General features: G+C 42.0%; 1 protein-coding gene and 1 long non-coding RNA gene across 2 annotated transcripts; one reads left to right on the forward strand and one right to left on the reverse strand.

The window, feature by feature from the left end:
* Positions 1-1293: 1293 nt before the first annotated feature.
* LOC115730436 (anthocyanidin 3-O-glucosyltransferase 7-like) lies at positions 1294-2818 on the reverse strand. Its single transcript, XM_030661044.2, has one exon. It carries the CDS (start codon positions 2681-2683, stop codon positions 1307-1309), a length of 1377 nt encoding a protein of 458 aa, XP_030516904.1. The 5' UTR covers positions 2684-2818; the 3' UTR covers positions 1294-1306.
* A 4452-nt stretch (positions 2819-7270) lies between these two features.
* LOC125314753 lies at positions 7271-26608 on the forward strand. Its single transcript, XR_007198184.1, has 3 exons — positions 7271-7669; positions 20425-20434; positions 26597-26608. It is a non-coding gene; the product is annotated as an uncharacterized LOC125314753 (long non-coding RNA).
* The last annotated feature ends 220 nt before the right edge of the window (positions 26609-26828 follow it).

The following is a 26828-nucleotide window of genomic DNA, read 5'->3' on the forward strand; positions in this document are numbered from 1 at the left end:
GAAATTGACAAAACAAATTCTTATGGAAGTAATATCTCACAATAAAAAACTAACATAGTGCCTTTGATATACAATAAACAAAAACTAAACATACGAAATTCTTCATTGTCGTAGGTAGATCCTACATACTAAAAAAAGTGATTAAATTTGAGACCACCAATTTAAATTGCATTTGAATGATAGAGGACGATTTTGCCTTTTTGATAAAAATTGGGTGGATTTAGTCATATAGGGAGTAGAAATAGCGCCACTCTAAATTTTTATTTTTTTTATTTTTTCTTTTCTTTATTCCTTTGTCTGTTGCTGGCCATGACGACTAGCCACAGGCGAGCTACGAGCTCGCCCTTGGCCAGCCAGGCTCACCTCGGCCTCGCCAGGGGAGGTCAAGCCTTGCTAGCCTCAAGTAAGGTCAAGCCTCGCCTGTGACCGATCGAAGATGAAAGGAAAAAAATAAAAAAATATAAATAATAAAAAATAAGAATTCAAATTAATTTTAAAAAAATTATTAAGAGGAGTGCACGAAGAAAAATCAAATCCGATTTTTCGTACCGAACGGTGCTGAATACCAAAAAATATTGTCATTTTCCTAAAAAGAAAATTAAGAAAAATATTATACATAAAGATTTTATAGAATGAGGTTTTATGATCCTAGTAGGAGTATGATTTATTTTTGACCGTAAGATTAGGAAACCTAGTTAGAGTAGGATTAGATATGGATCGTAGGATGCGAAGAGTCCAAGTCTATTAAAAAACTAATTCCTAGCTAAGGTAGGATTCCTAATTTAAATAAATTATGATTTAATTCAAACTTTGAATAGTCCAAATCTCTCAAAACTCTTCAAATTTTTGGCCAATAGAGGGTATCTCCATGGTGGCCGAAATTTCCAGCTCATCCAGGTTTAATCGTGCAATTCCGAGCCTAATTCGGGCTTTAATTAATTAATTAAAGGCCTTAGATATTTAAGTGAACAAAAACGGACTGAATTAAATTTAAAAATAGGTCAAAGCCCCATTATAGAATTCATCCAAGCCTTAGCCGAATCTTTCCAATTAATTATAGGCTTGCTGCACAATTTTGGGCTCAATTAAGGCCTTTTTTTTTTTTTCGAATAATAGATAGCTAATTAAAAGCTTTTATAATTTAAATGAACTTGAATGGGATGATTTTTTGTGAAATAAACGGAGCTTAGTAACATAAATAATTCTAGATACTAGTCTAATTAATCGACAAAAGGAAATGTATTCGCAGATCTTTCAAATGGGGAACACCAGGGGGTCCACCTCGTGGTTACCGGCTTGTGGCTTTTCACAAGGTAGAGATGAGCTCCACGAGAGCCTTGAAATCAGCTTCAGCTCTCCCTCCTGGTCCCGCCACCTCCACCAGTCTCCGCCTGAGCTCTCCGACCTTCTCCCTCATCGCCTTCCCTTCCTCGCTCCTCAGCACCGCCTCCAACGCTTTGACCATCCCGCCCCTCGTCAGGGCCCCACCCTCCACCAGCGCCCCGACCCCCCACACCTCCTCCACCATCTTCCCGCATATCCTCTGGTCCACCGCCACTGGCCGGCCTATCATCGGCACCCCCGCCGCCATGCTCTCGAACACCGAGTTGTAGCCGCAGTGCGTCACGAAGGCCCCGCACGCCGGGTGGCCCAGCACCTCCCTCTGCGGGGCCCACGGCACGATCCTCCCCTGCCCGCTCGTCCGCTCCTCGAACCCTCCGGGCAGGCACCTGGCCCTCAGCCGGTCGTTTAGGGACCAAAGGAACGGCGTCCCCGTGGACTCCAGGGCTTCGGCGAGGGATGTTATCTCGTCCGGCGGCGGGCTGGACAAGGGCCCGGACCCGAAGGATATGTACACCACGGTTTGTGGGCCTCGCGAGTCTAGCCAGGTCAAGCAGCCGGTCTCGTCCGAGGAAGGGAGGCTCGGCGGCGAGGACAGTGCCAACGTCAACATGCCCAGGTGGAGCAAAATGTTGAACTTGGACTTAAGGTCGGCGGTGAGGGGCTCGGGATCCATCTCCGCGAAGGAGTTCATGACGACGGCGGCCGCGCGTGGGATTACATTCCCCAACTCGCGGAACATCCGGCAAATCGTCGACGTGTCCGGGTCCATCACTAGTTCCTCCGGCAAATCGACCATGCGCATGAGGGACAGTCCCGGGATCATGTCCAGGGTCTTTTCTTCGCCGGTGGCGTTTCGGCTCAGCTGGTGGATCTGGTCGGCATAGACGTGCATGGACAGAGAGTGCGGAGCTGAACCCCAGAACGCGACCCACGGGACGTGCATCTTCTCAGCTATTTCGCATGCGACCACCGTTAGCAAACCGTCCGTCAGCAAGAGACTCACTTTCCTCCCCGCCTCTCGCTCTGCAGCATCGACTCCGGCTTGGAAACTCGCAGACGCTGCTCTGAGGAACAGATCGGCTGGATCCCGCGGGTCGCCGGTCCCCTCGCGATAGCCAGCCGGCAAGCCATCGCCGATGTCGTAGACTCTGAGGTTCGGCGGTATTAAGGCGGCCCTCGACGGAGGGGGAAAGACGGCGGAGTTGGACTTGGCCGTGCTTAGGAAAGAGAAGCGGACGTCAGCGGCCGCTGCGGCAAGCTTGCCGACCAGGTTGGCGAGAACCCAGGGGTGGCTGCCGAAAGGGAAAGCGCAAACCGCGACGTGTTTCTCCGACGGCATGATGGTTGGATATGACCGGGTGTTTTGCGGAGAATCCGGAAGTGGAGAGAGAGTGGGAGTGACAGGAAGAGCGATGCCTTCACTAACCAACCCCTCTGCTTCATCAGTTATTTATAGAGATAAATTTTTTCAATAGAGGACGTGAATTTTATCAAACGATGAAAGTAAATTCTCCAACCCGTGCGGTAATTCTTTTGACCACCTCTCAATAGAATCCAACCATTGTATATGAAAATAAAATAAAATTTCCTAGCATAACAACCTTTGGGGTGGCCGAGTAAAATATATTGTGAGCCATAAATTTTTAAAAGAGTGAATCTCACAATAATTTTTAATTTTTTTTTGGTAAAACCAAAGCAGGCTATTACTCTTACAATAAATTAAAAATTATCACGTAATCATTTGTCAAATAAAATCTGGTAAACTACACCAAACATCCTTTGTCAACATATGCTTGTTATCCACATATCCTAGCCCTCCACGTGGATACCAGTATGTCCGTTAGGGGTGTTGAAAAGAGTTAGGAACCGCCTAGAATTGGACCGAATCGGCGGTTTTGATGGGAACCGATCTAATGCTCGATTCCAATTTACTGGAACCGATGAGTACCAATCTAGCTCCCGATTTCAAGTGCGGAACTGCCCACCCACCCACTCGGACCGGACGGTTCATACATATATTTATATATATATATATATATATATATATATACACATATAATTTGATTAACCACGTAACATTTCTTAGTCAAAATTTGCCTATTATCCTTATATCCTAGCCCTCCACGTGGATACCAATATGTTCGGAAGAACTGGTAACGGTATAATCTTAACCGTAAATGTTATAAACAACAAAAAATATTTAGCAATTATGGCGAGACCCACCTCCGATCTTATACCTAGTATGCTAGCAGGACCCCTTCTCTTTTCTCTACTCTGTCTTTGCAGGTTTTTTTTTCCCAATTCAATCTCTGGGAGCTCCATCTTTGATTCGCTCTTGCTTCGCATCTAGTAGCTCGAGCACAATATTAAAGGGGGTTTTTTTTTTTTTCGTCTCTTAGCAAACAGAGAGGAGATCCGTACGGGATTACAGTGATCCTAGACCAGTTCTATGGACCTGCTTGGGAACCCGATCGAACTGATTATCTGGTGGCAATTATTTGATTATTTTTATCGAATAATTCATTGTTGTGAATGCTTTCACTCGGTAGCTGAGTGGCATAGATGCCTCAAATAAAGTATGAAAGGAAAACCGCTGCTAATTGAATGGGTTTTTTAAAATCTGAGTCGCCCTGTCACGCTCTTTACTTTCCTTCAAACTTTATTTTCATGTCTTCCATCTACTTTCATCTCCCGTCCTTTTGACTCCATCTCTCGTGCACGGTAGGGCAGAATATAGCTAGCGAACCTCGTGCAACCGCGTCGAAGTTGTTACCACCACATGACTTTTTTATGGTAAAGTTATTACCACCACGTTGCTCCTTTATGGTAGGACAACGACAACACATTTTAGTTAAAGCCTATTGTTGACACCTAAATTTTGATTAAAATTTTCAATCATTAATTAGCATAAAAATTAAGAATTATTTTTAGTTCCTACAAAAATTAGCTCATCATTCGTATTTAAGTTTGTCGTTCATGCATATCATTTGCATTTTAATTTGGACTGGCGGTGGACAGGTTTAAGTGATAGAGGTTCTGGGTTTAATTTGGTAAATTAAAACCCATACATTGGATGTACGGCCAAGTCCTTTGATCATTTATATGGTCAAAATTGTGTACGTGGGTTTTTGAACTTAAACAGATTATGGGAATCAACTAGCCAATAATACTAAGATTTTTTTAGTTATTATTTGGTATGACTCCTTGCGATTTTTAAGGAAGAAATCCAAGACCGTGGGATATCAAAAATGATCTGAACAAAAATTGTTGAATCCCTACGATCAAGGGATTTCACGGTTGCATAAAAATCGTGGGAGATTTCTCCTGGGTCTATAAAAGAGGGGAGCTTCGTTGAAAAGAGGGGGAGCTTTCATAGTGTTATGGTGCAGAAAAGTAAGGGAGCTCCAGAGTACCATAGAGCTTCATCTAGTGGAGGGTTGGTTCAAAAAAGTGAGCTTCGTACTGTGAAAAGGGAGAGCTTCATTAAAAAAAAAAAAAAAGAGAGAGAGAGACTCGTGCAAGATTAACCAATTTGCAGAAGAAGCCAAAGAAGTCTTCAATGGGCAGTGTTATGTCTCTTATCATCGAGACGACACCTGCACCATACACCATTAAAATCCTTGGTGCCCTTCAGGTAACTCTCTGACAAATTGTCGTCCTTGCACCGCGACAGGCAAGCTGCTTTTTCCTTTACCTCTACAGTTTTGCCGAGACTCCATCAGAAGCCATCAAAGACCGACCATCTGGGACTCCGCATCCAAGCACCTAATGATGATCAGACGAAGACCCAATTGGTGACTCAGCTTTTGCACAACCAAAATTTTCGTTTGGCAACCGAACAATGACGGGTCACCTGCAATCCGTATCTTTGCTCGTCCCTCATGCGGGATACTACTGTGACTCCGTTAAGCTGCGCCACGATGCGAGTCCCATCTGCGAAGTGATCGAGAAGTCCCATCACTAGTGCGAGTCGTCATCAGCCGCAAGCCGCTGATCCGCAAGCCGCTCTCGCGGGTCCGTCATCCGCAATCTCGTCAAGTTTGGGCCGAATCAAATCTGGAAAGCAATTTAGGGTATGGTTCCTATTTCAAATGCTTTCAATATTTGATTGCTTATATGTATAAATTGCCGATTAGATCGCATATTTGGAGAATATTGTTACTTGATTTAGAACATTGCATAAATGGTTGCTTTGATTGAGAAATTGCATGTCTTGCTTACCCGACTTGAAAGATTGCGATATCATTTGAATATCTTTGGGATATTATGGTTGATTATTTGCCTGGAGAATTTTAGCATCGGATCTTGAATGTTTTAGGTATCTCGTCATATCACTTGCTTAATTTGAATTTTTGAAATCTTGCTGATAATATGGTTAATTCAAGAAAAATCTTTTGAACATATCCAAGATACTCAAGATATCAAAAATCTTTCAAAATGTAATCGATTAGGAAAATGTCCTAATCCGCAACTTGCCACGAGCAAGGATTTGAATTCAACCGTTAACCGTAAGATTACGGATTAAAGATTGAATTCAGATATTTGCGAAATGTTTTCAAAAATCGGTTGAGATATCCACTTTTTTGATTGATTTGATTGGCATAATATCTTTAGAATGAATATTCTCTTGCGTGATATTTAAAATTCTAAAAGATATTGCATTGCATTTTTAGATAAAATTGCATTAAAATCATGTAGATATTTGCACGTTAATTTAATTTTAGAATAGGTTAATGTAGATTTGCATTCTAGGATAGAACATGCATATTTGCATTGATTTTCATGTCTAAAATAATTTATCTTTAATATGTTAGGGATTAGGCAAACTCCGAACCTTAAAATATGTAAAGATAATTATCTTTAGCCATAGTTTTATTTAGGGTCATTCATTAATCCGAAAATATAAAAAAATAAAACAAGCTTGCTATGTCATTTGCATGCTAGGTTTGGAATACATAGAATCTGCATGTTGCATGTTTCGGTCTTTACGTCATGTGATCCATTTAATTAGATCATAACATCATTTGTACATTAGTTTCATTTAATTGCATGTCATCTAGGTTAGTCATGTAGTTGAATTAATTTCATATGCACGCTTAGGGTTTCCTTGCATTTAATTTAATTCATTTGCATCTTAGATTAAATTCATGCATTGCATATAAGTTAGTCTTTATCTCATTAAAAAGCAAAAACTCAAAAGTGAGAACAATTTATCTTGGCGTATGCTTCCCGCAATTACCTTGACTTCTGGATGTTCAATTAATTGATTGTGCAATCGCATGATAACCTTTATTAGTAACTTAGGTTAAAATCAATTAATGTTGCCCGACAAAAATTTTTCATGAAATAAAATGGTACCGAAAGGGCGTTAGAGTAATCTAGCGTAATCAAGTCCCCGGACTTAGAATCTCTGGTTCGCAGAAGTAATTTAGTTCTCCCGCTAATTTACTTAGGTTTCTAATCGACCTACCAAAAATGATTAGTGGCGACTCCAATTCAAATATCTTTGCATGTTAAGTTGCGATTTGGTATGGACTTGGGAGAGTCCGAGTTAGGTTAGTTGAATAATTAACCTAATAATTCATTAGCCTAGAAACTTGGTTTTTAGGTCGCGACAACTTGGCGACTCCATTCGGGATTTTACCTTGATTTTTTTTCGAAAAAAAATTGATTGATTAGTCACTTTAATTTTCGAAAGAATTAAAAGGAACCTTAGTGGACTTAGGCCAATAATTTCATGGGAAAAACTGCATTTTTGTCTGGCAATTGGATTCCGGGTAAGTCTTAACTCAAGTGTTAAATGGTTTTGCGGATGGGGGATATAAGGGGTGGAGTGTGTGGCTAACCCCTTTGTTTTGCAGGATTGGAGTTTGGAATTTTTGTGATTATTTCTTGCAATTTTTGAAGCGGTGTTTGCATATTATTTGTTGTGCATGATTAATTGCTTTAGCACTACACCACACAATAACCCGTGGCTGGACTTGGGCCACTAGTTTTAGGATGGTATTGAGATTGGTTCTAGCGTTCACCGTGGGATCATGGTCGAAAGTTAGTCCAAATTCAATCCCGAATCTTTTTCCAAAAATGAGTTTAAAAAATTAGAACTCATGCCCGGTAGGATTACCGAAGCAAGAGTTATGATTTTTAACTCGAGAAGCCGCTGTGAAATGACGCGGCTAATCCTGGTTACATCGTAGGATTACGATTAATCTTGATTATGTGCGCGAGATTGTCGCCTTGCCGCAAGTCTTTTGCTTCAATTTGTCAGCCTCTAGGATAGATAGAATAAGGTTAACTTACGAATCATGTGCATGTCCAGGTGATTGTTTATCTTCCTATCCTACGGTAATGTATGCTCCTGAACTTTATCTTGTCTTATGTTATTTTTTTTTTGGTCGGTCCATGATACTTAGGTTTGTGGCACGTGATCTATAGACAATGGGGCATTCGGATCTCCGTTTCGTGTACGTTCCGAAGGCCGAGTTGAAGCAGATGTGGGGTCATTTGAACGCTGATGCACGGAATTATGTCCTTAGCCGTATGGGTAACATGTTGCCACTTTTGGACATCGGATTACAGGCTGGGGTTACGCAGGCACTTGCATATTTTTGGTGCCCGGATACTGCTACCTTTATTCTAGGTAAGCACGAGCTCACTCCGACTTTGGAAGAATATAGCATTGCTATTGGAAAACCTTTAGACAGTGATTTAATTCGTCCTTGTGTGGGAATTGATCCAGTTCTCTTTTTAGCTGAATTTTTGAAAGTTAGCGAGAATAAAATGAGAAAAATTTTGAAAGAAAAATGTCAAATGTGTCCTTTCTCATTTCTCATGGAGCGTTTTTATGAAAGCAATTCATACTTGCGAGGTAGGATTTTCATTCTAGCTTTCTTTGGGCTTGTGATTTTTCCACTTCAAAAGAATTTCATCAATCCATCTATGGCTTGGATAGTTAGGCAAATTTGTAGTGGAATGAATTTCATTAACGCTATCCTAGCTGAAACTTTCATATCCTTGACTCGTTTCATAAAAAAGGAAGATAAGACATTCCATGCTTCACCTAAACTTTTGCAAATGTGGTTTTTCTCTCATTATGCTGAGTTTGGTTCTAAGATGATTATACCTCGAATAAGTGAAAATGAAAATCCAATTGCAAAATTTCAAGAACTGCAAAGAAATTTTAAAGGAATGTCTTATTCTCAATGGATTGATTTACTTAAAGATCCGAGTCCTAAGGTTTTCTTATGGCAAGCTATATGGTTCCGAGTCTCCGAGGCCCTTTTGTATCACGGTGAGCGGAAGCCCATACCCTTGTTGGGTGTTACGGGTGTGATGAGATATCATCCTCTTCGCGTGGTATGACAATATGGGATTTTGCGGGACATTCCACCACCACCGGGGCCTGATGCTTTTCAAGTCCAATTCGTTGCAGCCAAAAAATATGCAACCGAGCTCGGACATATCGATCAAGTTTGGCTTGAGTCCGAGACTCACCAACTATTGCTACCCGAAGCGGAGCCCGAGGGAAAGGAAAGGCTTTATCATGCTAGAGCCCAGTATATCCAGCATCATTTCATCTTGGCCCATATGCTCCCGAAGTTCCCATTGATGCCCGTGAAACCCACTCATGAAGCCGAGATCGAGGCCTATGAGAAGAACGCGCAAAAGGCTAAGAAGCAAATGGAGACCTTGGCTAAGGAAAATGCACGACTTCGGAAAAGAATTGGAGGCCCGTTCGTCTATAGATCGTGTCCTCACAAAGAAGAGAAAAATGATTTGATTGCCATGTTTAGGAGTCATTGTTTTGTTCTTAGTTAGTTTCATCCAGTTGTAATTATATTTCATGATTTTATGGGCTTTTCTTGTATTAAAGGTTCTTGTTCGGATCGACCTTCCGGTCTTACGTGAATGTTATTGATTTATTTCATCATCAATTCGACTTTAAGTTTGTAAATGTGACTTTTTCTTTCAACCACTTTTCGAATTGATATGAATTTTCTTGTGAGGATCGACGAAGTTGGAAATTTTCTGATTTAGTCCTTTATTTCGTTTTGGGGTCTAGAGGATGTCATGGATCGACTCGCTATTTTTACTTGTTATATTCATTTCAATCAATTTTTTTTAGGGTAATTTACTACGGATCCTCCACATTCTTATAACACTCGGTCGGTGAAAAAGAGAAGGATGGCCAATCAGGCCGAGATTGCAGCCATGATCGATGAAAAGCTGAAGGAACACATGAATGCAATGAATGAACATGTTGCGGCTACCATGTCCAAGATGATGAATGATTTCATGGCCAAGCAGCAGCAAGTCAATGTTGGCTCTCGGTCGGAGATTCCACCTCCGGCTCGCCAAGGTCGTCGTGCCGACAAGGCTCATGCGGTGGATCTTGACCCAACTTTTCACTTTGGATGATGTCATTTTGAGTGATACTAGTATATCTCCGGCAGCCCATGTTCATCATCCACACTTAAATGATGAGAATGTCAAGTTGCTGGCAAAGCTCGACCGGAGGTTGCGAGAAGTAGAGGGAACTCAAAGTGTTCCGCTTGTTGATCTGTCCATTTTTGCCCGGGTTCAAGTGCCCAAAAAATTCAAGATGCCGACCTTTGATAAGTATGATGGCACCTCAAACCCAATTCAACACATCGAGATGTACCGGGGGCACATGAGTAGATATATGTCTAATGAACCTCTAATGATCCAAACTTTCCAAGCAAGTTTGAAGGATGCTGCGATGAGGTGGTACACTAACCATCAAATTAACCGGAAGGACTCATGGGAAGAGGTGGTGAACCTTTTCGTCAAGCATTTTAAGTTCAATCTTGATGTCACCATTACACGGGAAGATCCGGAGAGAGCCGAGCGGAAGAAAGGCGAAACTCTAAAGGAGTATGCTACTCGTTGGAGGAACATGGTGGGACAGATTATGCCTAAACCTTCGGAGCGAGATTTGATGAAGATATTTGTATCGACTCTTCCGCACGCAGTCCGTTCACGCATGCCGATTACGGTGGTCCGAACGTTTAGTGAGCTCATTTCCATGGGAGAAGAAATTGAATCTGGGCTCAAGAAGGGGTGGTACGGTGAGTCGGGTGCATCTAGCAAGAGATTTTTCGGTAAGAAGGAGAAGGAGTCCGTCCCCGAAGTCAACATGACTTATGCACGTAAGGCACCAGCTCAAGCCTCGAAGTTGCAATTCACCACCCAGCAGCCAACCTCTTATGGGCAGCAAAGCCCGGAGAACCCACGCCAGCAGCGCAAACCTTGCTAGTTTACTCAACTCCCCGGGTCACTTTCCCAAGTCCGGGCTGTGTTACGAAAGAAGGGTCCGTTGTCCTCTGAGCCGCAACGTCCCAATCCCCCGAAGTATCCTAAGTATGATCTCACGAAAAAGTGTGATTATCATTCCGGCGAAATGGGTTATTCGGTCGATGATTGTCTTGTACTCAAGCATCGCATCCAGGATTTACTTGAAACCGGGGCATTTGCATTTCAACCGGCCGGTAAACCCAATGTGCAGAGCAACCCACTACCGGATCATTCGATCGACATTTGAAGAGTCATCGATGGAGACGGCGCCGGCCCACAATAGCAATCATTTTTTTAGTCTTTTCATTTCCCCTACGTGGAAACCTTTCTTGCTTTTTAAGATTTCCCTTTCTTTTTTTCATGTTGCACTTTAGGATTTGCATTTCAATAAGATGTAATTCATTGATTTGATATCAATATAATTACAGAACTTTTTCATTAAGTTTTGAAATCTTGGTGAAGTATCCCAAACCAACCCGATGACAATAACCAACGATTGAAAATTTTGTCATCTATGGTAAGCGCCGAGGGTTGGGCTTCTCAAGAATTTTCGTCCCAAGGTGTTCGAAAAAAAAATGTGTTTTTTGAAAAAAATTTTCTGGCATGCGGTCTAACCTTGTTTGTTTTCTTGATCCATCTACTGTATGTTCGGGGGCAAAAAGGGAATATTTTAACTCTAACTATGCACAAGCATGATCATCCCGTGACGACCCGCGAGATGAATGTCGAGCATTAAAGCAAGCTAGAAATCCCGGGCTAGTCCCGATCTATTGGCCGATTGTGGCAATCCATGATTTGTCCTCAACCAATCTTTCAATCGTGCTATATTAGTTGACGGAAGGTGGGGCAAAACCAAGGCCACCCGACCTCAAAGGGAGTATCTCTACAGAGTTCGACAAATTCTGAAAATGACATTTTGATTTCTTCTCGCAGGATCGGGAGCAAAAGTGAAGTCTCCGCTAAAAGCCGGAAGTCAAACTTTCAATGTGGGGCATAACTGGGGGGCAATTCCATATTATGGGTACCTGACTGAGCCTGTCCCAACAAAAAAGGGGCAAATTGACAGTGAAACCCGGTCTTAAAAAGGGAGTATATTTCTCCTCTACCTACTTGGCTCTGAAAGTGACACTTTACTTTTTTCTTACAGGGGCATATGACTAACCATGATGGTCACTGCTGTTAAACAAGCCAGGGCATCTCAAAGTCTTCACTTGACTTGTTTCGTGCATGTTTCTCTTTATCTTTGGGCGGATTCGGGAACAAGCCACTTCTCGACTCAAGGAACAAACTCACCGACTTGTTTGATTCTTTTAGAAGTTCGGGGGCAATCCATGATCTCCCAATCCAAGAGGATTTTCTCACAAATTTGAATATATTTGCATATTTTGTTCAAATTAAGAAAATGCACAAGTTTTTAATGAAACATGACAAGTCGATTCAAATTGCTACATTTTGCATACTTAAAAGATGCTCATATATTGCAAAATTCCATGCATGGTTTATTAAGGAAGCCTTTTGATCGGGCAGTCTTTTTCTGTCCTAATGAAACGATCATATTAAGTGAGAGACATCGGGATGACGAAAGGCAAGCCATTTCCATACACGTCCGGATTATTAATCCCCGGTGCGAGTTGAGTGAAAATTTCCGTGCTTACAAGGTCAAGGGTTATCTCGAGAAAAGTATGACGACCAAAGTGATGAGAGGCATTCATTTACGTTATCTAAACACTACGGGTTATCCTTTGCTTAACCCTTTTGAGCGGAGATTCATTTCTTATCCCTGTCGGGAACAACCCCACATTGGGGCAATATGTCAGAAATTCAAAAATGGTTGGAATTTTTCTTGCTTTCACTTGCATCAATCTTCAAGCGTATTTACTGCATACAAATTCTGTATTAGCTTGAGTGCCTTAGATATGACGAAGAGCATTTCTTTCTATCTCCCTACACACTATACCCTTTGCATACCCGATTTGAGCGATGGATTCATTTCAACCTGATTGGTGATCATTCCCATGGTGAACAAATGAAAGTAGCTCAAAGCAAGCTCAAAATGATTTGGGGCAAGTGGAAGAAGCTTAGAAGAAGTCGAAGAAAGGATGCAAAAGGACTCCATCAAGCAAAGTTCTCTCTCAAAGAAGATCTCTCTCAAAAAAAAAAAAAACAACAAGAGAAGAGAAACTGAATTCTCTTGAAAAAAAAAGAAAAATAGATATCTCTCTCAAAAAAAAGAAAAAGAAAAAGAGATATCTCTCTCAAAAAAAAAAAAAAAAAGGGAAGGAAAAGAGAGAAAATCCCTCTTGAAAAAATCAATCAAGGAGAGAGAGATCTCGAAAAATTTTGATGTGCAAAATTGCTTCTCGGAAGGAAATCATTTGAAAGGATCCCAAAAGGAGTTTGCAAATTGCCAAAGCAAGAGTCTGTGATGGAAGCCCGATAAATGATCACCAATTCCCAGTTTCCTCAAATAATAGCCCTCTTGATAAAAGTAGGCCATTCATTTCAAGCTTACCTGAACCTACGTTACAACCCTTACCGAAGTCTCTTCAGATTATGGCACTTATGTTAACGTAGAGTTTTAAATGCTTATAAATGTGGCTCGAAGAAGTGCGAGCAAGATTTTTCTATCTCATTTTGCGGGGTTCCCGACTTGTAAACCCGAAGCAATGTGTGATATCAATTCTTTCAAAGTCGTGACTCCCATGAGTCCCCATTGTTAAAACTTTGACCAAACCCGCATGTCGGTCCTTCAAAAGACCTCTCGGATTGGTCAAGTCATACCGATTTCGAGAATATCCGGACCCTCGTCAAGCACGATGAAGAGAGTCCGAGTGATTTTTATACCCGCATCAAGGGTCGGGTCAAAAGCCTTTCATTGAGAGCGAGTGGAAAGTCCTTTCTGATTGAAGGTCCCTCACTTAATGTGATCAAATTGTCAAAAGGATGAAACTGTTTTTCTCATTGATAAATTCCCCGGTGAAGCTTGGTAATGCAGGCAGATTCATGAATTCTATTCTCTTTGTCCGTGCGCGTGTGTTGTTTTAACCCTGTCTCGGGTAAAAACAAGTGCAAGGCAATTAGCTCTGTCATTTTTTATAGCAAAAGAAGAATTCAAGTAAGTCTCCTAAATTATTCTTCATTATTTCACTTTTTTGTGTCTACCCGGTGGAACAGGTAGCACAATCAATTTCATGTTCGCCTAGTGGAATAGGCGACATGATCTCTCTCATATGTTCACCCAGTGGAATAGGTGACATATTTTTTTTTTGTGTCTACCCAATGGAATAGGTAGCATAATCCATTTCGTGTTCGCCCAGTGGATTAGGCGGTATGATTTCTCCCGTATGTTCACCCGGTGGAGTAGGTGACATACTTTTTGTGTCTACCCAGTGGAACAGGTAGCACAATCCATCTCATGCTCGCCCAGTGGAATAGGCGACATGATCCCTCTTATATGTTCACCCAGTGGAATAGGTGACATATTTCTTTGTGTCTGCCCAGTGGAATAGGCAGCACAACCAACCTCATGTTCACCCAGTGGAATAGGTGGCATGGTCCTTTTTCGTGATTGCCCGGTGGTACAGGCAGCACGTTTCTCATTTCTTCAAATGATTTTTAAATCATATCATGCGCTGTTTCGCATCTGTAGGAAATTACGGGTAGCAGACAGGCAATTCAGTACCTTGAGAACCTACTTCCAGTAGAATAGAAGTTCGAAGATCAAGGGAGTTCAAGCATTATAAAGCTTCCCCTCACTTGGGTGCTTTTTGTATGCAATCCGTATATAAGGCTCTTTGACCACTCCGCATGAAGTAAGAAGCCTCAAGATACGTTCCTTATTGCTTGCATTTTGCATATCATGCATCATTGCATTTGAAAATTGGGATTAAAACCCCGCAAAAAAAAAAAAAAATCATTCATCATTTACATTGTCAAAATTTAGGTTCAATTTTGTCTTTGAATGAAACCTCTATGAGCTTACACTTAAAGAGGGGCAGTTGTTGATACCTAAATTTTGACTAAAATTTTCAATCATTAATTAGCATAAAAATTAGGAATTATTTTTAGTTCCTACAAAAATTAGCTCATCATTCGTATTTAAGTTTGTCGTTCATGCATATCATTTGCATTTTAATTTGGACTGGCGGTGGACAGGTTTAAGTGATAGAGGTTCTGGGTTTAATTTGGTAAATTAAAACCCATACATTGGATGTACGGCCAAGTCCTTTGATCATTTATATGGTCAAAATTGTGTACGTGGGTTTTTGAACTTAAACAGATTATGGGAATCAACTAGCCAATAATACTAAGATTTTTTTAGTTATTATTTGGTATGACTCCTTGCGATTTTTAAGGAAGAAATCCAAGACCGTGGGATATCAAAAATGATCTGAACAAAAATTGTTGAATCCCTACGATCAAGGGATTTCACGGTTGCATAAAAATCGTGGGAGATTTCTCCTGGGTCTATAAAAGAGGGAGCTTCGTTGAAAAGAGGGGGAGCTTTCATAGTGTTATGGTGCAGAAAAGTAAGGGAGCTCCAGAGTACCATAGAGCTTCATCTAGTGGAGGGTTGGTTCAAAAAAGTGAGCTTCGTACTGTGAAAAGGGAGAGCTTCATTAAAAAAAAAAAAAAGAGAGAGAGAGACTCGTGCAAGATTAACCAATTTGCAGAAGAAGCCAAAGAAGTCTTCAATGGGCAGTGTTATGTCTCTTATCATCGAGACGACACCTGCACCATACACCATTAAAATCCTTGGTGCCCTTCAGGTAACTCTCTGACAAATTGTCGTCCTTGCACCGCGACAGGCAAGCTGCTTTTTCCTTTACCTCTACAGTTTTGCCGAGACTCCATCAGAAGCCATCAAAGACCGACCATCTGGGACTCCGCATCCAAGCACCTAATGATGATCAGACGAAGACCCAATTGGTGACTCAGCTTTTGCACAACCAAAATTTTCGTTTGGCAACCGAACAATGACGGGTCACCTGCAATCCGTATCTTTGCTCGTCCCTCATGCGGGATACTACTGTGACTCCGTTAAGCTGCGCCACGATGCGAGTCCCATCTGCGAAGTGATCGAGTAGTCCCATCACTAGTGCGAGTCGTCATCAGCCGCAAGCCGCTGATCCGCAAGCCTTACTCGCGGGTCCGTCATCCGCAATCTTGTCAAGTTTGGGCCGAATCAAATCTGGAAAGCAATTTAGGGTATGGTTCTGTCGCGACCTAAAAAAATAGACGAGTTAATTTTCGGGCTAATGGATTATCAGGTTAATTAATTAACTAACCTAACTCGGACTCTCCCAAGTCCATACCAAATCGCAACTTAAGATTCAAATAATTAACATGCAACGTGTTTTGAATTGGAGTCGCCACTAATCATTTTCGGTAGGTTGATTAGAAACCTAAATAAAATAGCGGGAGAAAACTATCTTATTTCCGCGAACCGGAGATTTTGAATTCGGGGATTTGGTTACGTCAGATTTCTCTAACGCCCTTTCGGTACCATTTTCATGAAAAATATTTGATTTGGCAATTTTGATGGATTTTACTTGAAATTCAAAGATGCAATTTTTTTGGTTTTTTCTTCTTTTTTATGGGGATGTAAAACATTGAACTTTGTACGATATACACCATGGGTGATTTAGAAAGAAAGAAAACGCAGCCAGTCACGAGTATTTATAAAAATAAATTAACATGTAATAATGCTAAAATTTGGAACACGTGGCATGTCTAAAATAAACAAACAAATGTTCAAACCAAACGATTACATTTTTGTAGATCGAGATGGAAATGATTACCTTCTATTACACAAAATCTTACTCACATACACGTTATAGTTCCCTTCAAGATCTCGGAGTGGAAGAAGCGCGGTGTCGTCGAAAATGGCAAGCAATAGCGTTGTTGGGTGGCGAGAGGCGAAATATGTGTCGGGACTCGTCGAAGATGATGCTCGACTAAAACTCTTTTCTTCACTCTCGAATTTTCTCTTCTGATTTTGCTCAAGAACTCTCTTTTTCCTCTCTAAAAATTCTTCTCAAAAACTCTCTCAATTCTCTTCCACTCCCCTCCCTAAAACTCTTCTCAAGAGCTCTCTAAATTCTCTATCACAAAAATTCTCCTCCCTAATTCTCAAGAACTCTCCCTCTTTTATAGCCAAATTTCTCCACCCTTCATTCTTCATCTTCATTTCTTCACCTTCCATTTTCATCTTCTCTTCTTCATCTTCATTTCTTCACCTTCCATTTTCATCTTCCCTTCTTCATCTTCATTTCTTCACCTTCCATTTTCATCTTCCCTTCATCACCTTCCCTTCATCATCTTCCCTTCTTCATCTTCCCTTCTTCATCTTCTTTTGGTATTTGCAATACAGTCCCTGAAGTTCCAAGTATTTGCAATGCGATCCCTGAAATTTTAAGTATTTGCAATGCAGTCCCTGAAATTTTAAGTATTTGCAATACTGTCCTTGAAGTTTCAAATCTTATCGGTGTATTTTTCCATCCCGTGCCTAGTCTAGACGCATGCTAAATTAAGTGTTCGCTTTGCCCAATTATATGCCAATGCAATGTACGCTAAAAATAAATATGTGAGATGATTTTTTATAATTTTTATGCAAAAAATAGATTAGTCAAAATTTAGGCGTCAACAGTTGCCCCTCTTTGAGTGGAGGCTCGTAGAGATTCCGCTCAAAGACAAAATTGAATCCTAAATTTTGACGGTGCAAATTATGGATGAACTTTTTGGCGGGAGTTTTAATCCCATTTTTATGAAGTGGTGCATGATATGCAAGACTGTAAATAACATGTGTCATAATTTCCCTTTTTCATGTTAGAGAAACCCGCACATGGATCGCATACAAGAATACCTGTTTTACCAAATTTCTCGTAAGCTAATGGTTCTCTTAATTTCCAAGCTTCTTTTTGCGGATGCAAGGATTTTAAGGTATTTGGCCTATCCGTTATCGGAGACTTCTCCATAATGCAAGACAGCGCAAGATATGTGTGTCGTTTGAGATCACAAGAGCTACGTCGTTGTGAGTTGATTAAATGTCGAAATCGCCGGTGCATATGTCTTCACGATTGGATAAAGGGGAACCAAAATCATAAGAGCTACGTCGTTATAATTTGGTTTGGATCAAAATCATGGGTGCTTATGTCTTCATGATTTGATAAAGGAGCCGAAAATCATAAGAGCTATGTCATTATGAGCCGACTAAAGGTCAAGATCACCGGTGCATACGTCTTCGTGATTCGAAACCGAAATCATAAGAGCTACGTCGTTATGATTTGAAGAGATGTCAAGATCGCCGGTGCATATGTCTTCACGTCCTGAGATTGAAACCATAAGAGCTACGTCGTTATGATTTGATAAGATGTCAAGATCGCCGGTGCATATGTCTTCACGTCCCGAGATTGAAACCATAAGAGCTACGTCGTTATAATTTGATAAGATGTCAAGATCGCCGGTGCATATGTCTACACGACTTGACGGAAGAGGCATATTGCCGGGAATTGAACAATATTTGATAGGAGCACCATCGAATGAAATCGATAAGTACAAAAGGGGCATATTGCCTGAATTGAATCATAACAACTATCATGAGAAGAGTTGTTAATTTGAAAAGGGGTTCGGAAAACTTACCCGGGTTCTCCAAACGATTAATCAAGGAACGAAGCGGATTGTTTGTATCGTACCTGGTAGGCATTTGCCAGCAAAACTTGCTCATTCAATAATCCTTGGAAGAATTTCGAGACCTTGGGAGGGAACTCGAACATCGGGAATGTATTACCTATCATAGAATGTCGAGGTAACACACACAAACATATTCAACAATGAGTATAATGCAATCACTCATACTATGGTTCATGCATAACCATTCTGTCAAGTTTGCATTACCAATTTTGTCTAGGGAGGTTCTCACATTACGAATACCTCGAATGTGAGCTGAATGGGGGACTTCGGTCCGAAAGGGCTTTCTCTCACTCTCGAGAAAAGCTATTTATCCTGTCTGCGAGGATTCAAGAGAAATCACTCAATCTTTCCATCATCGCATTCGATAAGGATCCAAGTAATCTCGCAATTGATACGACCGAGTCGATCCGGAGGTCTTGATTAGGACCGTAATGAGAGCTAGGTCAAAGGTTTACAAAGGGGACTCCGGTTGAGTCAAGGTTTCTTTGAAATGAATTTCTTCATCATTTGCTCCGGATTTACAAGTCAAGAATCCTGCAAAAATGAGAGAGAAATAATCTTGCTCGAACTTCTTCGAGTGATGCTTAAAATCATTTAACTCTACGTTAACTCAAGTGCCCTAATCGGAAGAGACTTTGGAGGGTTATAACGTAGGCTAGGATTGGGGAGCGAGGAACGAAAAGGCTCGTTTTGGCTCAGAAATTAAATGAGAAGGGGCTTGACGTTGGTGATCATCGCCGACTAGTCACCGATCTTGGTCTTCGGAAATGTCTTGGGAAAGAATACCATCATTGAATGAGGGATGGTAGTTTTCTACTGAAAATTGCACTTTACAAACCGATTTCTTGGGGAGTCTTCTTCATAACAAGTGTCTGTCAAGGATTTGCAAGAGACACAATGCAAACATGTACATGGAATTTACAACTTAACATGCAAAAATGTACATTCAAAATTCAGAAGTACTTTACAAATGAATGTGCATTGGCCTTACTTTTGGTAGGCACTTTGCTTTTCCTATGCTTGAAATTTTCATATGAGATCGGCCTTTGCTTTTCTTACTCCCGACTCTCATTTTTTTTTTTTTTTCTTTTTTTTCGAGAAAAGATTTCTTTTCCTTTTTCTTTGAGAGCCCTTCGACATCTCTTTATTTTGCTTTTTTTTGTTTTTTTGTTTTTTTGTTTTTTAGAGCGGGCCCTTCTCCTTTAAAGCCGAGTTTGCCTCTCCTTTTTTTTTTTACAATCCCATGACTTTGAACCGGGAATTACAACAAGCATAATGATCATTCGGGGAATTCTCTGTTGACTCGACCATCTCCAATTCTAATCCTTGGGAAAATGCTATCTTCGCCTTTGGAATGAGCAAATGATCACCAACGGGGGTTTAAGAAATGAATTTGCAGGCTCAAGTGGGCTATGCAAAGAATGAAGTGTATAGGATAGAGAAGTGAATGCTCTTCATCATCCTAAGGCACTTGAATTAAAATTCGAGTATAAATGCAAAGAAACACCCGAAGATTAATGTTAGTCCGAGCAAGAAAATTTCTAACCATTTACCTCGTGTTGCTGCTAGAATTAAATCGTCTGGACCCCGATGTGGGGTGGTTCTTGACAGGGGTAAAGAAACGAAACCACCGCTCAAAAGGGGTAATCAATGGATCACCTGTAGTGTTTGGGATAGAGAACTGAATGCCTCTGTCATTTCGGCTATCGTACCTTTCGCGAGAAAACTCTTTACCTCGGGGAATGCGGAATTTTGCCACTGTTCATCTCGCCTGAAAAAATTGGACGTGTTTGGGAAAAGATTGCCTTTCATCATCCTCGCCTGCCCCATTCCATACATTCGATGTATCTTATGTAGTTCATATTCCTTATTCGAGTTGGTAAATTAAACATGAGGAACAGGTCATGCGCAAACTTTGCAATGTATGAGTGTTTTTGAGCATATAAAATGCAACAACTTTTTATCTTGGTGGACAGAATTCGCAAGCACATAAGAAACTTCTTAGGGGCGTGGATCGCGAGTTGCCCCTGCTCATGCAAATGAGTTGCAAAAACTTCATTATCTCGGTTCGAGACATGAGATTGTCAAAGGCTTCGGGAATTTCTTATTTCATTAATTTTTCGGGGAGAATGGATACTTCCCTATCCGGAAAACGGTGACCCTCGTAAAAATCAAAAGGGAAAGCATCAATGTACGTTCTCATGTCCTAAACGAGTTGAAACGATACCGCTTTACCCTTGTACGAATTTCTTGTGAACTTTGAATTGAAAAGATCAACTCATCTGGATCGGATTGTATGGCCGGGATGTTATCTCTCCGGTTTTGTAACCATCCGGGCTGAGCTTCAATCGGTCATTGAACTGCGAAGCAAAAAGGTTTTTATTAATCTTTGTACATTGATGCCAAATCCCGGGATCGAACCCGGAACGCCTCGGACCATTGTCATTCCCCCAACCACTAAAATTTGTGATGATGTTGGCGTCCACGGTTGGTTCGCTTTTTGCTATATTGTTCTCAAAACAGGTTGGCAATCCCCTCGTCGAGAATAAAATAAGCATAATTTAGAGTTTGAAATGAACGAGAGCCAATTGGGGACGATACGGAGTTACCCATCTTTGAGCCCGTCCGGCCTTTTACTCGTATTCTCCCAAGTAAGGCTATTCGGAATCTCTCTTTACGGGCGTTCAGGGGCGTCGTCCACAAATTGATTTGCTACAGGCCTAGCTTAGTAAGGAACTTACGCATTTTGACAAGAGAGGAGAAAATTCGTCCTTTAACTCTAGGCAAATTCTAGACAGTTAGAGAGTAAAAAAATATCCCACGTAGGGGAACTATACATGAAATTAAAGGAGTATTCATGCGAGATTGGTTCCACCTCTCTTCTGGCCACTTCAACGATCAACCGATTCTGTCTTGGACTAAACACCAACAATCGTTGTTTGAAGACCCATAATAACTTGCTTCGGATCACGGCTCTGGAGGTCCTTCATTTCCAAACAGGCTCATCAAGGTAGCAAGCTCATCATCAAAGTAATCTTTTGATTTTTCGAGCAATTGATACTCGAATTGGGCATTGTTACTTGCTAACACCGGTGACGATTCTTGTGAGCGGTCGACTCCTTAAGCTTGAGCCTCCGTCGTTGCTCGGGAACTTGTAGGGATGATCAACCGGTCGCTGCTACTAGAACCATCAGCGGAAGGTTGGTATGACCTGTATTCTTGATTGGGAAGTGGCCGGGTACCTTTTGCTCGGTAGGTTTTCCCGGAATTGATCTTCCAACCAACTCGGTCCGGTCGCCTTGGTCCCAAGCTGCATCGTGCTTCCTCGCCTTATCTCTAACCCTTTGAAGGTGATTTGTTACACTTTGCATGGTGAGTCCGTCTATATTCATCATTTTGTGTACAGCCGGTGGTCGTCTTGAATTGATTCCTAGCCGTCGAACCGCCTCAATGAATATAGAATGAAGCTTGGCGGACCAAAGGGGCCTTTTCTTTTGGACAAAATCGTCGTCGTCGCCTTGGTCGTGGTTTTTTTGTACAAGTAATTGCTTCCTTACAGCATGCTGCCAAATGTTTTGGAGCACTTGAACGCAAACCGGCTTCGCGGGGACGTCTCGAGCACCATGCGATATGGCCCTCGTTATGAACTGATGATCATTACTTGTTGATACTACGATGACCTGTATGTCCAACTCGGAATCAATGATCTTTAAGAGATCGAAACCGTCCATGTCGATCCCTACGACGGCTGTGACGACGATGTCAAAATCATATTTATCTTGCCTCGGTACTTGTAAGGCATCCGTTGCTTTCGCATTAGCAAAAACCCCGTACATGCAACTTCTCAAAGATAGCAACGAGGATTGAGAGGGAAACGGGGTTGCCATCAATGACCATGACTCGCAGATCTTCGGGATAGGAAGGTTCCCATACTTCCTCTGGAATGAACGTGTTTTTCTTTTAAAACCTTCCATATGTAGATCAAAAATGGCTGTTTCGACCGCAGACCGAGCTTTAGATGTTCTCGGACTTGCAAAATAATCTGCCCGAAAATCACAAAAGTGATGGTGGTCTTTCGTGACGAGTTCTGGTGGTCATTTATAAACTTTTTCTGATCCGTTAGTCTCGCATATAGGTTCTTGCTTTTTCTACGAAAGAGGACAACTTTTTCTCTCCTTTCCGGTCTTAGTGCCTTGGATCCATTTCGTAATAACTCTTGCCTCTCACTCAATCTGTCATCTTTTTCCTTTTCTGATATGTAGGAGCCCTCAAATCTTTTCGCTTTCTCTATGAACGAGGCGGTTATTTCCTTCCTCGGATCTTTTCGGTTCCCCCTACGAACGAGGCGGTTATTTCCTTCCTCAGATCTTTTCACTTCCTCCCGAGGCAGTTATTTCCTCGAATCTTTTTGCTTTCTCTAATAACGAGGCAGCTATTTTTTCTCAAATCTTTTTGCATCTATCTATGTGAAGGCTTTTAATGCTTTTCCTTTCGGCGTTCAGTCAAATCTGACAAAGAATTCACGCATTTAAGCATGATGATATTTGCGGATAGTCTTGTTCTTTGCCCCTTGATTAACTCTAGGCGTAAAAGGAAGAATGTCTCACATGGGGACTTTGTAACAAACAAGTACATTCATTCACGCATGTCTCTACTTCTCTTGAGAATTCATAAGGGCTAGCTAGTAATGCTCAAAAGAGTGATATTTTGAAAGCCCATAATAAAAACTCAAGCTTCATGTAGGCTACTGATTCGGAGTTTCATCGGTGTTGAATTGGCCGATCGTGACATCGGGAAACTCCAATTGTAGTGATGCATGTCACTTCCCTCGAAGGGCATCGGTTACGCCTCCGCAAGGCCGACATTCTGGGATGTATCCCCAACGAAATCCGATTGTGCGAGAACTTGCTCGAGAGGATGAATCGATAAATGAGCATTTTCAATGCTCGGATGTGGCTCATCAAGGAACATGCCACCAAAGGTGATGGGGTTGCTTGAGACATGGCAAATAGCGATGTTAAGAGCATCCCTATACCTCTTGATCTCTCGCTCGAAGCTCTTCATTTTCTTCCTTTAGAGACGCAAGTTCATGACTTTCACTTCGAACCTTCACTCGGGCCCGCTTGTTTTGAAACCAAAACCTGACCTTCAAGGGCTCCATTCCTAGCTTCCGGCTCAACTCATTTTTTCGTTTCCCGTTCACGTAAGGGCACTCCTTAAAGGCAGCTTCGAGCTCTTTGATTTGATGTTTTCTTTTCGGGGTTGACTACGGTCTTGCTGCTGCTGCTATTGTTGTTCTTGTTATCGAGATCTTGAACTTCACCGCCAAGGGAGTTGGGTTTTACGGCTTCCTGGCTGGATCCGGCCTCGAAATTCAGCAGTTCATTCTCGGGGATGTCTAAGTTGGTTGCCTCCGGTAAGTGCTGGTAGCCTCCAAACATGTTGGATTGAAATACTTCTTACGCCTTTTGTTCACTCTACTCTCCCGTTGTATGCTTACTCTCTCCAAATTCTTCTGAGTAAACATGCATGTTCCAGAGCCTCCCTTTTAACGTGGATGAAAACCACTAAGCCGGTGCTTCTCCCAAGATTTCGTGTTTCCCGCTCTGTCTTCTTCATTTCCTTCTAACATGGTGGGACCCTCAAATCTTTTCTGCAGTATGCTTGTCCCTCTTTTAATATGGCGGAACCTTTAAGTCATTTCGCAACTTTTCGAATTTCGTGAGCCTCGAGATGGTAGATCCGTGATTCACGGACGAAACGTCTGTAGTTTTACCCGGATAATTAACTCAGCCCCCACAATAATTATTGCTATGACTTTTTCTGCCCTTTAAATTAGGATTTAACGCCGAGACGATTATCGCTTCCATATCCTCATCTCCAACCTTCTAAGCACTCTTTCGCATCCACTCTTTTTCAGCAACTTCAGCAACAATGGCCTCCCTCCCCGCACGCATCTTCTCGGCTGAAGTTTTGGCCAAATGGGAGAAACTTTATAATCTCTTAGGCCAGGGCTACTCTTATATAGCCAACCATCCGAAGGTCGAAACCGAAATCCGTCTCATGTTTACGGATATGGACACCGTTTCTATTCAAGGTACCAAGTTAGAAGAGGAATATAGGATCTTCCCTACCCTCTTCACTAACTTCCTGGAGGCTTACAATCATGCTTATCAAGATGTTACTTTGGCCTATCTTGTGAGGGCACGCTATCGGGATCGGTCGGATAACTTGATGTTGGCCGATCTTGTAGCCGACAATTATAAGAAGGCCCTTGACTACGGTAATGATCAAGTCTCCTTGCTGGTTCGTGAGAGGGGAAACTTGGTGGAACGTTTGGCCATGTCTCGGACCATCTTTGAGCGTGATCCGCTCAATATTGTTTTGAAATTCCAATGCACATGGCTGGAAGAAAGGATGGACGATCTGACCCTGGATATAGCCCGCGGGAGAATGCTGATCCATGACTTGGAATCTCTTGTCGAGTATCACGAGGACAAGGTAGCCGAGCTTAAAGAGAAATGTGAGCTCCTCCTCTTTAAGCTGGCGGATCTTGATTCTCGAAGCGATCAGTGTAGGCGGAGCATCAATTGTATGGAGGACCGGTTAAGCTCCTTTGTGATGCTCATTAGGGCTCGGTTTGGCTTTACGTTCCCACCCCGATGATCTATTTGTAAGGCTTTCTGATGGATGAAACGAATGCAAGTTTTTACCGATTTCATCTTGGTCGTCATATTTTTTCGCAAGATAACCCCTTTTACTACGTGAATATGTAAATCTCACGCTACTGATGGCTGATTCAATTGCGCCGGAGAGACCCCCCATTCGAAACAATCTCTCGGCAAAAATTGGTAGCGATGAAACAAACGAATGCCCAAATGTGAACAACTTGTGAATCCGTATTAATATTATAACTCGATTATGAAAACATCGAGTAAATCAAGTATAATATTTCTTTACGTAGTCGAATTCACTGGGTTGGTAAATACACGACCATCCATCTCGGCCGGAATCAAAGCACCACCAGGGAGCACCTTCTTTACTATATATGGACCACCATAGTTTGGAGCAAACTTCCCTTCCGGGAGTGGGACTATTGGCAACAATTTTCGCAAGACCAGGTCATTGATCCGAAAATATCGAGGCCGAACTTTTTTGTTGAATGAATTAGCAACCCTCTGCTGATAACACTGGCCATGACATATAGCCTTAATTCTCTTTTCATCGATCGATTCAATTGGCTTGCCCTCTGCTGGATCCATTCAGCTTACAAGATAGCTTGAGACAAGTATACGTAAGGAAGGAATTTCCACTTCAAGCTGGTAGAACAGCCTCCATTCCATATACAAGAGAATACGGGGTTGCCCCGTAGATGTCCGGATCGAGGTCCGATACGCCATAAGTGCAAATGGCAACCTCTCATGCCAATCGCGATAATTTTCAGCCGTCTTCGCTAAGATTTTCTTGATGTTCTTATTGGCGGCTTTCTCTTGCTCCATTCATCCGAGGACGATATGGGGAAGAGTTCGGATGCTTGATCTTGAATTCTTTGAACAATTCGTCCATTAGCTTGTTGTTCAAGTTTGAGCCATTGTCGGTGATTATGGCTTCGGGTGAACCATATCGAGCGATGATATCTCGACGGATAAATTTCACGATATTTCGTGCTTGTGACCGCTAAATAAGATGCGGCTTCGATTCATTTAGAGAAATAGTCAATTGCTACCAAGATGAATCGATGCCCATTGGATGCTTTAGGATTGATAGGGCTGATAACATCAATGTCCCACATAGAAAACGGCCATGGTTCGGATAATCGATGCAACTCGTTCGGAGAGACATTAATCTTGTCACCATGAATCGACATTTGTGACAACTCCGGACATGCTGAACCGGGTTGGAAGTTCCATCATACTTTTCGAAGTCGGGCATCTTGAACTTTTTCGGCACAATGATCTTTGAAAAGACAGGACTGTCGACCGGGGTATGTTGTGAGTCCCCTCGACCTCTCGGATCCTCTGTTCCATTTGGGCCAATAGCTTGGCCGTATCACTATTCAATCCGGGGGCCACGGGGCTGGCTTGAGGGATTGGGACTACGGGCGGCGTGCTCGAGCTCACGCCCGTGATGATCACATCCTCTACCGGCATTGTCGAATAGGGAGTAGCTTCCCGGGGCTTTATCGAAGTTGTCCGTAGGAGGAACTAGAGCGAGGAAGCGGCGGGATGGCGGCGGATGATTGAAGTTTGGCGGTGAAGGCGGCCATAATTTCTTCCATCTTTCGGGACATCATCCCTTCAAAGCGCTCGATCAAGGAGCCAAGTTTCTCGTCTAGGGCAAAGACGACGATAGCGTTGATGTCGGCCATCCTCTTTGCGATCGATCGAGTAATGTGTAGAGGATCCGTGACAAATTACCTGTACGCAAGTAACAATCCCAAAATGAGTATAGGGAGCAAGAATAGCGAGCCGGCCCAT

Source organism: Rhodamnia argentea, chromosome 4 (assembly GCF_020921035.1).
Source record: "Rhodamnia argentea isolate NSW1041297 chromosome 4, ASM2092103v1, whole genome shotgun sequence".
NCBI lineage: Eukaryota > Viridiplantae > Streptophyta > Magnoliopsida > Myrtales > Myrtaceae > Rhodamnia > Rhodamnia argentea.